Raw genomic sequence first — 16985 nt, forward strand, 5'->3', positions numbered from 1 at the left:
TTTTAGAGATTACTGAACTGAACTTTCATCCTTGATATGATCTATCAGTATAATTTGGATAGAACAGATTAATCAGGAATGAGGATCTGCTGAGGATCAGACCGAAGTCATATCTAGTTCAAACATCTTATTCCATGCAGCTAATCAGTTGTTAGGCAAATCTTTAAGAAATTGGTCTATAGCTTCCATTTATGTAAATCATATGTTAGCATTATAAATAACAACTTTGAAATCCTTACTTAGCAGGAAATGATCTACTTTAAAACCATGTAATTATCCACTAATAGCTACCAAATTTTAAATAAAGTTATATTCCTATATTTTAATAAAAAAAATCCTCCAAGAATATTTATGTTGACTAAATGCTGATAAACCATAGATGTTTTTTTCTCTTTTAAATATGTCTGATATGAAATCTAAGCTGTCATAAACAATTTTATATCCAACAAAAATAGTTTTTAATCCCTTTATCATTCAACATAGAATTAGTGGGAAAGTGAATTCAGCCAATTAAATAAGTATCTGATTTGTTGCCTATAGCTCTAGAACTTAAAAACTGAGTAGTTTACTTAATTAAGGTTTGGTGAAATGTATCTAAAATTCCTCTAACAGTGATATTTTTTTAACTTTCAGAGGAAAAACAGCAATACCAGACAATATTTAAGCATAAGACTCTTTCAGAAGGGTATATTCTGAAAACTAAGATGTCAGTCAAGCAGTATGTGATATGTCATTTATAATGTGTTCTTGATCTTTTTAAATATAATTTTTATTAAGAATTTTAATTACAATAGTAAAAACTACTACAAACTAAACTTAGAGAAAAAGTAGATGAAAAAGAATAAGAAAGGAAAAAAGAGAAAAAAATAAAGCATAAAAACAAAGGAATAATAATAAAATAAAATAATAAAAAGAAAAGAAATATATAAGAAAATAACATTGAACCTTTGCACAATAAGTGTAAACAAATTTAATAACTTTTACTGCTCTTCTACTTAAAAGAGCTGTGGTGGTCAGTGATTAGGATGCAGCAGTGGTGGGATTCAAAATTTTTTTACTACTGGTTCTGTGGGTGTGGCTTGGTGGGCATAGTGTGGCTTGGTAGGCGTGTCTTGGTGGGCATGGCAGAGGAAGGATACTGTAAAATCTCCATTACCACCCCACTACAGGGAAAGGATACTATAAAATCTCCATTCATTCCAACTCCAGAGGAAGTTTACTGCAAAATTCCCATTTCCTCCTGATCAGCTGGAACTCGGAGGCAAAGAATAGATGGGGGCAGGACCAGTCATAGGTGGTATTTACCGGTTCTTCGAACTACTCAAAATTTCTGCTACCAGTTCTCCAGAACTGGTCAGAACCTGCTGAATACCACCTCTGATCTTAGGGAATATATAACTAAATGCGAAAGAAATGAGAGGAGCATTTATGGTTAAGATTAGGGGAGAAAGGAGATTATTGCAATTCTTGGAGGTAGTTCAGAGAACTGGTAAATAACACCTCTGACTGCCCACCCCCATGTATTCTTTATCTCCCGAGTCCCAACTGATCAGGAGGGAATGGGGATTTTGCAGTATCCTTCCCCTGCCACACCCACCAAGCCATGCCCACAGAGCCGGTAGTAAAAAAAATTGAACCCCACCACCATCAGTTTGTGCATACCACAAACTGATGTTTCATTCAAAATCACCATCCAGGTTTGAAAACCAGAAATTTCCTCTAGTTTTGGGTAAGCTGAAATTATTATTTGCTTTCAGCAACAACAACTATTATAACATGGAGAATAATAGTCACTAGGTAAAAGGGAAACAATGGATATGCAAGCCTTCTTGTCACATTGTATAATGTTCCAATGTCATACCTAATTATGATTTGGATACCTAAGCAAGTTGTATTACAATTAAAAAACAGGGTCAGCCAGTCAACTATTCCAAGAAATAGTTGAATTTAAGAATTTAATATTGTACTCTATAAGAAATGTGAATCCTTCTCCATTAAATATATGCAAAGTTAAGGTCTTGTAATTATGATGTGCAGGTTTTCAAACTACAAATTTCAGTGTGGGCTAAGAAATTGTTCATCCTATGTTCAATAAGAGGAGCAGTACCTTTATCATAATGTCTAAGCTCCAAAAAAGGTGTTAGTGTCACTATATAGGTAGTTAACCTAAATTAACCTACATTATAGCACTGCATAAACATTGATATATTTTGGGGACCTCTGACTTAGCATACTTCATGATCCTAGCCAGTCTCTTAGACTAGCTATGACTAGAGTTAACTTCATTTATGGGAAAGTAAAATTAAAAGACCAAATATATATATATAGGTGGTCCTCGACTTATGACTACCATGGTTGTACATTGCAAATAGCCATTATCCTGTTCACACTAATGCAATTATTAAACAAATGTGCTGGTTGTTAAGTGGGACATGGGGTACTTCCCAAGGCCTTCCCCACCTTTGAGGCACTTGATACTCTGTTTCTTGATCTAGACCTCATCCTAATCCCTAGCTGGTTATTCAGCCAGGCAAGAGAACCCAAACTGGTCAGCAGAAGCAACCACTACACAGAGGGCAGTTACAGCCTATAGGCCGAGGCCTACTTTACATCAGCTATCCAATAGCCTCCAAAGGGTTCCACCTGTCCCTTGGGATTACCCAAATTTATTCTCTCCCGATTCAGCCAGGCAAGGGAGCTTAAAGCTGGTCAACAGAACCAAATGGCTGGCTTTGGAGCAAGCCAAGGCCTGCAAGAACCTGGCGGAATGTATGGGGGAGTCCCTTTGGTTGGTTGTAAGGATGAACAATGGCAGTGGCACTGCAGCACTTATAAGTTTGAAACCATGTCCTAAACACCTTTTGGGTGGTCTGTCATAACTTTGAATGAGAGATCATAAATTGAGGACTACCTCAATTGTAAATGTAAGTAAGTTTGCATGTCCATGTTTCTTATGCCTGCAGGACTAGCTTGTAGAATGGTTTCCCTTGTGTAACAAACTGACCTATAGAATTCCCATGGTGTTTAATGCTGAAAAATCAAGGCTGTACACTAAACACTTTATCTCATTTCACACCAGATTGTTAAATATTTTCACATTCAATCCCCATAAAAAGAGATTAAGAGATAAGCATTACCGATATTTTCCATCTAACAGGATGCAGGATTTCCTGCAGATAAGAAAAGGAGGAATTCTGCATTGTTTTTACAGAAGAGGAGAGGATATTAGTCATTTTGCTTTCTCAGCAGGGAGAGATGAATTTATTAATTTATATGGTTCTTGAGATTGAATAATCCAGCTACAATTCTGATTATTTGGGTATGTTGGTAGATACAGAGGAGAAGAAATGGCTCCACCAACTAAAGAAGCTTCTGAGATATTTCCACAAACTTTGGAGTGATAACAAATATGTAAATACGGGTAATTAGAGTGGCTGAGCAGCAATGAAATTAAAGAGTCATAGTATAGATCTCAAAATTAATGAATGGGCATAGTGTTGCCAAAAGAAACTTGATTACATAGATAAAAATCTACTAGTATCCATCATTCTCCACTTAAAACTTCACGGAATAAAATGTGTATCTAGAAAGTGAGTCACAAAATCAATATATAGTTGGAAAAGCACTAAAGGAGTCTGTATGCTGAGCGCCAACATACACATACAAATTATATATCTGCAGACTACACTAAACATGCCTCTTTTCTGGGATTCACATTTGGGAATATTCAACTTGTCTGATCAGTAGACTCTCAGGTTGAAGCCAGATTGCTATTGTTAACTCTCTACAAGAATATAGTTACCTCACATGAACAAGCTCCTGATAGCATTGTGTGAGAAATCTGGTTTGAATAAGCCCTGCAGTTATTTTTTTAAAAGCATTAAACAGAATCAGCTTCTATTTGATTCCTGCAATTCTTTACAATGGAAAGTTTAAGGATATGTATGTATGTATGTATGTACGTACGCACGCACGCACGCACGCACACACACACACACACACACACACACACACACACATATATATATATATATATATATATATATATATATTTCATATTAATTTTTTCATATATATTTTTAATTGTAAATATTTCCCAAGGCTTTTAAATATATTTTACAAGTATATGCAGAATTTATGCAGAATTTTTCTGATGCCTACTTTAATGTAATTACCTCAACATTTGTTTTAAAAACTGAAAACAATATAAATAAATGTTTAGAGCATGAAATTTAACATAAAAATTGAAATACTATAAAATGTGATTTTTATTTTTGTATGGAAAGTTTCTGAATAGACATTCTTTTTAGGATCTTTTTTAAGCTAATACATTTTGTTTCCTGGGAAATTATATAGATGTCAATAAAGTGTTTTCAATGAAATGTTTTGAACTGCACCAATTAAATATCCCATTATTTTTCTTTTTTAACATTCCTTGTTCTTTTCAGATAGTCCCTAAAGAACGGGTGTCAAACTTGCATCGTCACATTGCCGTCACGTGATGTATCATGACTCCCCCGCTTTGCTAAAATGGGGGTGGACATGGCAAGCGTGTGACACATCCATCCCACTGGGTTTGACACCCCTTCCCTAGAGCAATCTTTCTCAGCCCTGGAAATGTGCAATGTGCGGGTGTCCAGTTCCAGAATTCCCCAGCTAACTGCTATAAATGATGGAGACTCAGGGAGTTGTTGTCAGTTGACATGGATAGGCCAACATTTGTAGTGGTTCAGAGGAAGGGAATGGATTGATTTCTTAGAGGTGTGTGTGTGTGTATGTGTGTATGTGTGTGTGCACGCATGCACAAGTGCATAACAATCAGTATTGATTCCTGATGACTGCCCAGACTAGGCCTTGCAGTTTTCTTGGCAAAGTTTTTCAGAAGTAGCTGCAGCTGAGAGAAAGTGACTGGTCTTAGAGCTGGGAGAAAGTGACTAGTCCAAGGTCATTTACTGGTTTTGTGTCTAAGGTGGGTCTAGAAGTCATCATCTCCTGGATTCTACTCTGACCATTATACCAAGCCAGTGGTGGGATTCATTTTTTTTACTACTGGTACTGTAGGCCAGAGCAGGTGGTGGGAATGGCATGGCTTGGTGGGTGTGTCTTGGTGGGCGTGGCAGGGAAAGGATACTGTAAAATCTCCATTCCTTCCCCATTCCAGGGGAAGGTTACTGCAAAATCCCCATTTCCTCCCAATCAGCTGGAACTCAGGAGGCAGAGAATAGATGGGCGTGGGGCCAGTCCCACCAGAGTTGGTATTTACTGGTTCTCCAAACTACTCAAAAGTTCTGCTGCTGGTTTTCATTTACATCTTTTAAAAATGTGCAGTTGACCAAATTATACTTTATCTCTTTTCTTCACGGAGTTATGTCCTATTGTATTTGAAAGTTTCAGCAAAAAAAAAACAAAAAAAAAACCCCACTGTTGTTATTGGCCTAAATTAATCCAAAACCTCAATACTTAAATGGCTTTTTTGGCCAAGGATATTGGTCTAGCAGGGATTTTATATCACTGAGAAACTTGCCTTCAGTGAACCAATCTCAAAAGCCTTGGAGATGTATAGATGAGTCAGAGTGAAACCACACAAACATGGCATTTAGAGTAGCTGTGAAAGAAGAAAATTGCTGCACACCACAGACTTTTCCAAGAAGTTGAGCTTCCCTATTTCGACCATCAAAAAATCTGTAGGAGAGAAGAATCAATATAACTTTAGAATTACATAGTTTAGTTGTCCCATAAAAAAACTCCAACATTTTATAAGCATTTGAAATATATTATATAAGTGCATTACCTGCAAATGCAAATATCCATATTTAGTACCAGCCTGCCTGTGTCTTAAAGGCTAGTGGGAGACTCTCCTTAAATTATTTTCATATTACCAATGCATTTGATGCAGGCTAAAATTGTTTGGCAGTTCCCCTGTTCAGTTGTCTCCTCTGTTTTGACATGCTGACCATCACAGTTCCTGTTTTCTATTAGATTTTGAAGAAAAGGCATGTTGCAGGTACTATCAGTGAAGGAACCACATTTGTTGGGACCCAAGAGATGTGTCTTCCCTGCTGTGGTCTCCATCTTTTGGAACATCCTTTCCCTTTGAAATTAGATTTTTTCCAATCTTTTGACTTTTTTTTATAAGGCTAGGCTGCCAGGCCTTGGTGCTCCAATTAAACTGGAAGTTTATTTTGATGAGGTGAAGCTTTTGCCTCACAGTCAGGAGTTTGTGAGTTCGATCCTAGGTAGAGACAGATGTAAGTCTCCTGCTTGGCCAGGCGGTTGGATTAGATGACCTGCAAAGTTCCTTCCAATCAGTGGTGGGTTCTGGATCCTGTTGCAACCAATATGCTGCAACGGGGCCGGGCATCCACCACAGGCACATGAGCTGCATACGCATGCGCACTCACCACCCTGTGACACTCCAGTTGCTCAGTGGAGCATCATGCAGGTGCCGTATGCTGCGCACATATGCCAAATGGCCCGGTTGGCTTAAATACAGGTAAGGAACGAAGGTGGGCGGGTGGGCCATCCCAAGCACTGTTCTAGTATGGTGGCTGCTGATCCCATACCGGGCGTACCGCCTGAAACCCACCATTATTTCCAACTCTGCTAATCTGTTAATCAGTTAATCTGTTAATTTATATGTTTTATTAGGTGTTTTATTCATTGTTGTGCACTGTCCAGAATCCCCTTTGGGAGGAGATAGAGGGTTATATAAATTTGATAAATAAATAAATAAAACACAGGACAGACCCATTTTCACAAAATTTGAGTAATTGCAGCCATGCCTATTCATTGTAATAGTCAAAAATGGGAAGGAAATAATACTGCAGCTGTTTCAGAAATACATTACTTCTGCTCCCAAACACCATAATGCAGTATTATGGGCTCTCAGATATTTTAAGTTTTTAAGTAAAAAATGCCTTACTGCAATGTGTGAAACTACTCTTTCTGTGTTTATTAAAGATAAAGGATGTTCAATTCCCAGTTTATGAAATTCCTTTTTCTTACCCTGATAGTTACTTTTTAAAAAATGAGATGAAAACTTTATTTCCCCTATTATATTTCTGACTAAATTGTTTTTTTTTCCTTGAAAAAAAAATACATTCCATATCCTTTTTCTTGTATTTCAGACAATTTAAAGTCCTTATTTATTATTTGAAGTCTTGCTTAAACATCACCTTGTATCTTTAGCAACAATAATAAAATAATATTTATTTTAGTGCAAATACTATACCCTAGTGCTGGTTATGAATATAATTAGAGATTACTCTAATCTCTAATTATATGCATTTATAATATACAATGATTAATAATAAGTATAAGATGAATTTTAAGTGGAATTGGATTTCAGCAAGTAAATGTCGAGCCCCCTATGAAAATCAAATAGAAGGTAAGTGCAATTATGAAATATTATTAACCATGCATTAATTAAAACTAAAAATCTCTAAATAACCACATTTTGTCCTGATTTACATATAATTAGAAACATTTTTAAAAAGGAACATTTGCTTAAGAACATTGGAGTAAGTCAATCATTTTTTTTTTCATTATATGGATTAGTAAATTGCATACATGTTTTCCTTGGACTGCAAGGTGATCAAACTAGAAGAGATCAACTCTGATTGCTCTTTAGAAGGCCAGATTCTGAAGATGAAACTCAAATACTTTGGCCACCTAATGAGAAGGAAGGACTCACTGGAGAATAGCCTAATTCTGGGAAAGATTGATGGCAAAAGGAGAAGGGGATGACAGAGAATGAGGTGGCTGGATGGAATCATCGAAGCAGTAGACCTGACCTTAAATGGATTTCAGAGGATAGTAGAGACATGAAGGCCTGAAGGAACATTGTCCATGGGGTTGCAATGAGTTGGACACGACTTTGCAACTAACAACAACAATGAATATTTTGAGAGTGGCAGGATTTTTTCCAGGAATGGTAGAAATTCAGAATTTTAGACCCTGAATATGTTTTGAACAACTTCACAATCTGTATGAATTTAATAATCAAACTAAGATGCAATGAATGAATACCTGGCTTGCTTACAACTGTGTTTGTTCTGTCATTATTTGACAATTCCAAAGGTTTATTGATAGCTGAGAAAAAAATCATTTATTTGAAATTGCCCTTTCTCCTTCGTTTTGAAGAGCCTCTTCAATCTAGCCAAGTCCTGTAAACTCACTAAGAAAGAACAGATGGAAAACATTTGTAAAAAGATGCAACATACATAAAAGGGAAGAGTTTTTCCAGTCTGCTATGACTGTCTTTCCATTCTGCCCTAACTCTCTTCCATTTGCCAACTCTAAGATTAGGCTTGCTTTCCTCAGTTAAAATATTGGCCTTGAGGCTGAAGACATTTCGAACAATTCCCACTGAAGATTAGTCACTCAGAACAATCTGGATTTCATTATAATAAAAAAAAGTTTTACAATCAATGCAGAAATTGCAAGCAAAATTTGAAGTACAATTCTTGAAAGCCGTTAAGTGTTCAATGATAGAAAAACTATGTTTTCTACAAATGTTTTACAAAAGTTATTCGTTTGATATAATAGATCAATGTTTCCCTATCATTTTTTCCTAGAATTCTGGGAGTTCACACATCTTAAAGTTACTGAGGTTCAGAAACACTGCAATAATAATAAATGCCCCCCCCACATGTAGCATTTTGCAAAAAGAGCTGGGGGGCTCTTTTTTATTGCCACAAATCAACATTCTCTTACAACTAATTATCCAGATTTAATTTTGTTATTCTAATACTTAGGTCTTTCTTTTTTATATTCTATCCCTACTAAATAAAAATATTAGGCAGATAATAATTTCCTGCAGTAATCATTTTCTTTTTCTTGAGTTTCTATATGGGAAGGTGCAAGATTTCTCAGATTTTAGAGAGCTACTGAATATGGCATTTCTCTGAGGTATAACTTTGTAAAAAGCAATACTGTAGAGAGGTTTTAAGAGGAACTTAAATCAAATGATCCCTGCATCTCAGAAATCAGCAGAATATTATAGTTTTGCAAACTCTGTTCTCTGGACACTTTATTGCTGCTGGAAAAAAAAAACAAGGAAATTAGAAAATAGCTGAAGCAAAACTGCTTCCGGTGAAAGTACTTCATATTTTTGACCTGTTTTAAAACTTCTCAAAATTGTTATTGTAGATCAGGAGGCTGCAAAATAATATGAATAAATTATTCAGAAAGAGAATTAATTTGGTTATTTTTCCAAGTGAGATTTCTTGAATGAACAAACAAGTTAATATGAATATTGCTACTGCTCCTTTTTTTTCTAAATGAATAAGGATAGCAGCAATTAACTTCTCAAAATAATGCCATCTAAAAATATATATGTAGTCATTTTAGTGACTGCCTCGTACAATGAGTGTTCACAATTATGATATTGATGAAAAAGCAACTTGCAATTAGTTCTTAGATCTACAACCTTCACAGATCTGTAAAGCAGTTTCTGTTAGCAACCGCTTCACTTAATGACCATGTTGCCAATCCCAATTGTGGCTGTTAAATGAGGACTACTTATAACAACAAAATATTTTTTAAAAAAATATCCTTTCTAAAGTTTACTTTTTACTCTTAATTAGCTTTCAAGGTTAAATAGCAGTTCTGGTGTTTTTATAAAAGTATGGTTTTTTATGTGTTAGTGATTGTCATATTGCCAGATGGAGAATATTAGGAAACAGTTTACAAAAAACCCATAGACCTTTGGTTCTCATTTTGATTAGTGAGTGGTCATATTTGGATTACTAAAAGGAGGAATATTTTGGATGAGGGTGAATCTTTGATTTCACTTATTCAACTTCTGATTATGATCTCTTCCACATGGCAGCCTTAAGCAGCTTGTTTACCATGTTCATAATGATGGAAAACTTAGCTGACTTCAAAAATCTGTATTTGAATTTCCATTTTTTTAAATAGTAATGCTGACCAGTTGCTCTCCTTTCCTTGGCTGGGGTTTTGGGGATAGTTTGCATCCACATGAGCAAGCAATATATAGGGGATGCAATTGTAGAGGACTTTTCAAATTTGGTAATTTTATGATGTGTGGACTTCAATTCCCAGAATCTACATATCTTAAAGTAACTAAGTTGAAAAACAGTGCACTAGACCAGTGTTTTTCAACCACTGTGCCGCGGCACACTAGTGTGCCGTGACATAGTGTAAGGTGTGCCGTGGGAAAATTACTTTATATATAGTCAATATAGGCACAGAGTTAAATTTTTTTAACATTTTCTAATGGTGGTGTGCCTCGTGATTTTTTTCATGAAAAAAGTGTGCCTTTGCACCAAAAAGGTTGAAAAACACTGCACTAGACTGTTGATTCTAACTCTATGCTTACTGCAGATATTGCTTACTTATGTCTAGGTTTCACCAATCCATTGGCGAACTGGCAGCGTGTGAAAACATCATTCGTTCACTGTTCTTGTTACCACTTGAGTTATTAGAGTAAACTGGCAAAATTGTTGTCAGCTTCATTCCAGCTCTTCTTCTCTGTCACCTCTTCCAAATACTAAGCTATGTAAGCCCAATTAGGAGAACTTCAACAAGCCAAATAATTAGAGAATCCTAGGCCAGGAAACAGGGAGGCATATTTGCACTTGGAGACAGCTGGGGAATTCGTATTTACTACATCATATTTATGATAGTCAGCAAAAGATTTTGAGATTTGATTGCTTTCTTTTCCCCTACCTGACCTTTCCTCCTCCATTTTTTTTGTTTCCTTCTTGCAGTCTTTCCTAAGCCTCATCTGGCCTTCACCAAGCTCCTGCCCTCTATCATTTCTCTACTTCTAGGTAATTTCCATGGGATCGATCCAGGGGTGGATTCCTGCCAGTTCTAACCTCTTCTATAGAAGAAGTTCCACAAATCTACGGTGCCGTTTAGAACAGTTCCAGCTCCTTCCCCTCACCTGTCCGCACATCATCAAGATGAAGAAGGAGAGGAGGAATTCTGGGAGTTGAAGTCCACAAGTCTTAAAGCTGTCAAGTTTGAACACCCTTGGCTTTTTTTTCTAAAGGGTTAGGGGTGCAAGGGTCTTGTAACTTGACAGCTTTAAGATTTGCGTGCTTCAAATGCCAGAGTTTCTGAGCCAAGATTTTAGTTGCTAAACAGGAGTGTTAAGTGAGTTTCACCACATTTTACAAGTTGGCCATGTCCACCCAGTCACATGACTGCCAAGCCACTCCCACTCAGCCACATGGCTGGCAAGCCACTCCTACCCAGTCACATGGTTGGAAAGCCACTCCCACATAGGAAGCCACACCTACAGAAGAGGTTCTAAAAAAAATTGAAACCCACCACTGGATCAATCTGATAAGAAGAAGAAAAAACCCTAAAAAGATACATTTGTCAAAAACAACAGCAAAAATAGTCCTCATGTTTTCTATCAGCCCAGGGTGAAAAAGCTGTGAAGAGGGGCAATTAGTGACTGGATGGAAGATACTGTGCCCACCACAATTCATACAAGAAAACCAATTGTAATAGAAATATTACTTTCAAGAAAATGAGAGGTTGAGGAGACAAACTACATGGCCCACTTGTGCTGGCAGAATTTGGAAAAGCCTACTTTGATGTAGAGCAAAAGGGGAGGGGAGAAGATTAGGATGGACTAGGAGCAGATTGAAGATTGAAGATGGCAATGTGCATTCATAGCCTTCAGAATCAGGACATAGTGCAACTTCATCAGAGTAAGCTAAATAAGGGGATGATTCTAATTCTGGTTCATCTTTATCAGTTTATTATATAATAAACCTAAAGCCATAAAACAGTCTATCGAGTTTTGACTTACAATGGTAGCTGAAGCATCTATTTTACCTTAAAAATGCAGATAAACTTCAACCAGGCTATGACTATGGACAAAACATTCTATCTTTTAAAAAATTGCTATGGTTTAGACAAATAGAAGTACCAACTTTTGTTTCCCATCCTAACAACAAATGATAAAAATCACATCTTAGTTTTTGAAGGCATTGGGCTGAATTAGCATTTTAGTTATTGCTATTGCTAAACTTAAAACTGAGGACCCTAGTCAGCCTCATCAGGGCTAGAAAAAGCTGGCCACCCTAATTTTAGCAAAATTTCTTAATGTTGGTACTAAGTGGAAAAAAATAATCTGCAAGTGCTGGAAGCCATTTGGTAAATGAACCTCTTGGTATCATAGGATGAGGCATGATAAATGCTAGTTCATTACTTAATAATTTGCATGTGTCCTTTAGATACTATATATCATAGTCCACAAACAGGATATTATTATCATGTTGAAATATAAATTATTTTTAATAGAATCATCACATAGCCACTAGAGCAGTGATGGCTAACCTTTTTTGGATCATGTGCCAAAAGTGGGGGAAGTGCAGCAGGGTCATGCGTAGGCATGCCACATCCATAATGCTATCCGTGTGACACCAATGTACATGTGCATGTGACCAGCACTCCCCGGAGGGCGAAAAACAGCCGTACGAGCAACCTAGAGGTTCAGGAATGGTGACTTCCGGTTTGTCCTTAGGGCCATTTTTCGCCCTCCGGAGGCTTCAGGAGTCTCCCATGAAGCCTCCAGAATGTGAAAAACAGCCCAACGTGCAAATCGGAAGCCCAATCCTGAAATTCTGGTTTGCGCATTTGGTGGTTTTTCGCCCTCCAGAGGCTTCAGGACCAGAGAGGGTCATGGATTTGTAGTCACCCAATTCTAAATCTGTAATATTTCTGTTCAATAATAAAAAGAAGATTACTAAAACAATTCCTTGGAATTTGGTACAGTATAAGCACATAAACAAAAAATTTTAAAAAAATTCTGCCTATATTTGTAGCCCAGACTCTCTTGATAGTGAAATGGATGGAATAAATGAATAATAATAAATAAATAATCAATGTGTTTTTCAAACTTGGCAACTTTAAGGTGTGGCTGGGGAATTCTAGAAGTTGAAATACACAAATCTCAACTTTAAACTGAGAAACACTAAGATGGGTAGAAGATAGATCGATAGAAAGACAGGCAGACAGACAGATGATAGAGTTAGATAGATAAATAGAGATAGACAAACAGACAGAGTTAGATAGGGAGATGCAAGGCAGACAGAATTCTGTTTTACAACTTCAGAATGCATCACCCATCAAATCATCATGCACATTCTCACCTCCAGCTATTTCTTGCCAACTGGCATTGCATTCTTTTCTGTTCATTCTCCCACTTGTTTTGAAGCTGACTGTAATTGCATTACCAGTGCTAGAGATATGCAAAGGACTCTGTGATGATCTTGAAGTGCGAACTTGAGCCAGCTTAGGTGTTGATGAATCATATCCACCATAGATCTAGAAGGACATATAAAAAACCAAAACAAAGCTAAATAATGAATGGATAAACAAGTAATATGTAAAAGTAATGAAGAGCTCTACAATTGTTTGTTGAGGACAAGAGTAAAATGCAACATTTGAGAAGAGAACATGATAGGCATCATCTTGAATATTTCAGTAAGATTTTGGCAGTGTAATTGAGACAAAGATTAGTACTATTAGTAGATAGCACTGGTCTACAAGGAGAAAAAAAGTTGATTAATCGGAAATAAAAGTTGGTTATTTTTTATCAGAATTGGGTTACTAATAAAGGAAAATTAACTCCTGAGTATTAATTGGCTCCAATTTCCAAGATTAAGTTTCAGGTCAAAATTGCATCAAAATAATTCAAAATTATGAACAGGATGTGTAATTATGCTCCATAACTTTTCTGCAAAATGTAATATAGCAATGAGAATGGTGCCACACCAATCATTATAAATTTATCTTTTTATTGATACCAATAACAACTTTCCATTCATTTATTGGTTTTTCATGTAACATTTTCTTGCTTTTTGCATGAAAAACTGACAATCTCTAACGTCAGATTAAATGACAAGGTTCCATCTTTATTCAGTATCTAAACTGCGCTTTTTGGCTTTTCTTTTGTGTACTGCAGTAGGATCATCCCTGGGGAGATTCCAGCAGTAATCGGTGAGCATGGACAGACTCCATTTCCTTTGGTATCCTGGTGGATATCATTGGTATCTTTTCTCCATTTCCTTTGGTATCTTAGTGAATCTCTCCCCATGTTCATCACTCAGTGTCCACAATTCCAAGGGATATAGTCTAAATGTGAGAGTAAGAAGTGAATTTTCAGTGACATATTTGCACCAATTGCTTAATAGGACTTAAGCAAATTTTCCACATGTTTTTCATAGTCAACTGCCTTGTTGTTCTCAAAGTGAAGATAAATTTATACACTTCCATGTGGTACCATTTTCATTGTTCTATTGTATTTTGTCAAGACATTACAAGGCACCATGATTATTAGACATCTCCCTCCCTTGTACTTCCCTGTGTATAAATCTTTATCTTGAAAACTTTAGTGAACCAGCACTTTTATCACATGTTTTCTAATTCATCTAATCAAAATATGTAAAATTAACACATTTTACCTTGGAGGTTGATAATTTCCAAAAATTTGTAGATCAGCGTAGCAGCAAAATGTTGCAGGGAACTAATTCTTTATTGCCTGCTAGAGTTTACATGGGTTTTTGCAGCCTAAATCTGATAGCCATATTACCTGATATAATAAAACTATCAAATTTTAAGAGATTTGCTTTACTTTAACTTTTCTCAGTATTATTCTCAGTAGGCTTTACTTTTTCAACAATTATTTTGCTACTTTATAGTTTACCACTCTTTCAGCATTTGATTTTTACTGACTTCTTTTACTTGGTAATATTCAAAATAATCAGCTCTAATTTATAAGTATTTATAGAAAGAAATCTTATTAGATTTTTGTGAAGAAAAGGCTCTTCGATAATATTTTGTTCAAAGACCCCATATATAACTGGAAACTGAAAATATAGGTAGTGCTAGCCTTACAACAGGTTTAGTGAACATTTGAAGTTACAACAGCACTGAAAATAATGACTTATGACCATTTTTTACACATGACCATTGCAGTTTCCCATGGCCACATGATTTACATTCGGATACTTGACAATATTTATGACTTATATTTATGATGATTGCAGTGTTCAGAAATCATTTTGTGACCTTCTGACAAGCAAAATCAATGGAGAGCCTACAATTCCCTTAACAACCATGTTTCTAATTTAACAACTGCAGTGATTCACTTAACAAATGTGGACAGAAAAGTCATAAAATGGGACAAATTCACTTAACAAAATTTTCATTAAGCAACATAAATTTTGGGCTCAACTGTGTTCATAAATTGAGAACTACCTGTATTTAGAATTTACTTTCATCCTACTTTTATCATTCCTATAAGGCTTTCATATTAGCGACGCGGTGGCTCGGTGGCTAAGACGCTGAGTTTGTTGATCCGAAAGGTCGGCAGTCAGCGGTTTGAATCCCTAGTTCCGCATAACAGAGTGTGCTCCCATTCCCTATCCCAGCTTCTGCCAACCTAGCAGTACGAAAGTACTTAAAAATGCAAGTAGAAAAATAGGAACCCCCTTGGTGGAAAGGTAACAGCATTCCATGCGCCTTCAGTGTTTAGTGATGCCAGCCACGTGACCACAGACAATGCTGGGACTTCGGCTTTGAAATGGAGATGAACACTGCCCCCTAGAGTCTGGAGTGACTAGCACATATGTTCGATGGGGACCTTTATCTTTACCTTTAAGGCTTTCATAATTTGCAAAAATAATATGCCTGATATCAGCTACATATGTGCTTAAATATATATTTTGTACCATGTATATTTTAACTCCTGGGGTTTCCTTCTAAATATTTACAGTTCACAGTTTACAAAGTTCATAATATAGCTAAATATGTCTAATTTTTAGAATTAGTCCTGAATCCTAGATAACAAAATTATCAGCTGTATTTATTTCAATTCATTCTGTTTGAATGTAGTTATCATATCTGAAATGGTACACCCTGCCATGCCCTTCCTTTTTACATTAAACAAAACAGAATCCCCATATTTTCCCAAGGAAAATTCTCAGTGGAAAGAACAGCACAGCCCCTTTAATTCCATAGCTTTGATTCATGCAGGATGTAAAAAAAAATCCTAGACATTCAATCACCCTTTTCCCCCCAAAGTGCATAGAAATTATGGGATTTTGCTTCAATTTAGTTAACTGCTTATTATAGTCATTCAGAAATCTGAAAAACTAAGAACATTTTAATTTTTGGAAGAAAGAAATAACATTCAGTTAATAGATTTGCTGTTGTATTAGTTTTTGAAACATGTTATGAATATAGTACATTAATATAAATTTTTATTGCTGCTAACATTAGATCTCTTTGAAGGAAATGGAACCTGTGTTTCTGTACTGTGAAAAGAATCCACGGAAGGCAAGGGGTACATAACAAAATAAAAAATGTTGGCTGCATACAAGAGATTAATACCCAAATTGTTTTAATGTTTATTTTTCAGACTAATTTCATAGTCTTTCTTCAATATTTCAAAATCTTATCTGTAAAAACGGATATGAGGACTAAATGTTAGCAAAAAAAAATAGAGCTTAGGAACACCCTTCTGCTGCCCTCTAGTGGTTGTCCAGTTTTAGGTAGGCCAGATCAGGTAGTTTTTTTTCTTTTCTTTTCCATCTTTTCCATTCTTTGGAGATAAATTGTGCAAAATTCTAGAATTTCTGTAGAAAAATAAATGTAAAGATTATATTTCACTGTGCCTGAAAATCATGATTTGTTGTTTTAAAAGCATTTTAGTTTTTTAAACAAGCCAGAATCTGTGATTGACTTTTTAAAATATATATATAATATAATTCAAGAATCATACCAAATGAAACTAGGTATTCCTACTTTTAAGTCAGCCCTAAAAGGAAGATTAGAATCAAGAAACATCTGCGTAAGCCTAAACTACTTTTATTAGAATAACTATGGTAACAGAAATCTGAAATGCACTTTCTGTCCTCCCCTTTTTATCTTTGTGTGAACTTGAAAACATCTCCCTTAAGAGTTTCTGTAAATATCTCTCTTTTATGACTGATTGA

At 35.9% G+C, this 16985-nt stretch overlaps 1 protein-coding gene across 1 annotated transcript in view; it reads right to left on the reverse strand.

Annotated features, from left to right (window-relative positions):
* The window catches only part of CUBN (cubilin), a 172166-nt gene that overhangs the window by 48912 nt on the left and 106269 nt on the right, over nucleotides 1–16985 (reverse strand). The window contains 4 exon segments of the mRNA XM_087714360.1: nucleotides 3276–3390; nucleotides 5525–5682; nucleotides 8122–8176; nucleotides 13137–13311. Of these exon segments, the coding sequence (XP_087570486.1) occupies nucleotides 3276–3390; nucleotides 5525–5682; nucleotides 8122–8176; nucleotides 13137–13311 (503 nt within the window).

This window comes from Thamnophis sirtalis, unplaced genomic scaffold (assembly GCF_051295495.1).
Source record: "Thamnophis sirtalis isolate CommonGarterSnake01/CBP01778 unplaced genomic scaffold, rThaSir2_p1.2 scaffold_4, whole genome shotgun sequence".
In the NCBI taxonomy this organism is placed as follows: Eukaryota; Metazoa; Chordata; class Lepidosauria; order Squamata; family Natricidae; genus Thamnophis; species Thamnophis sirtalis.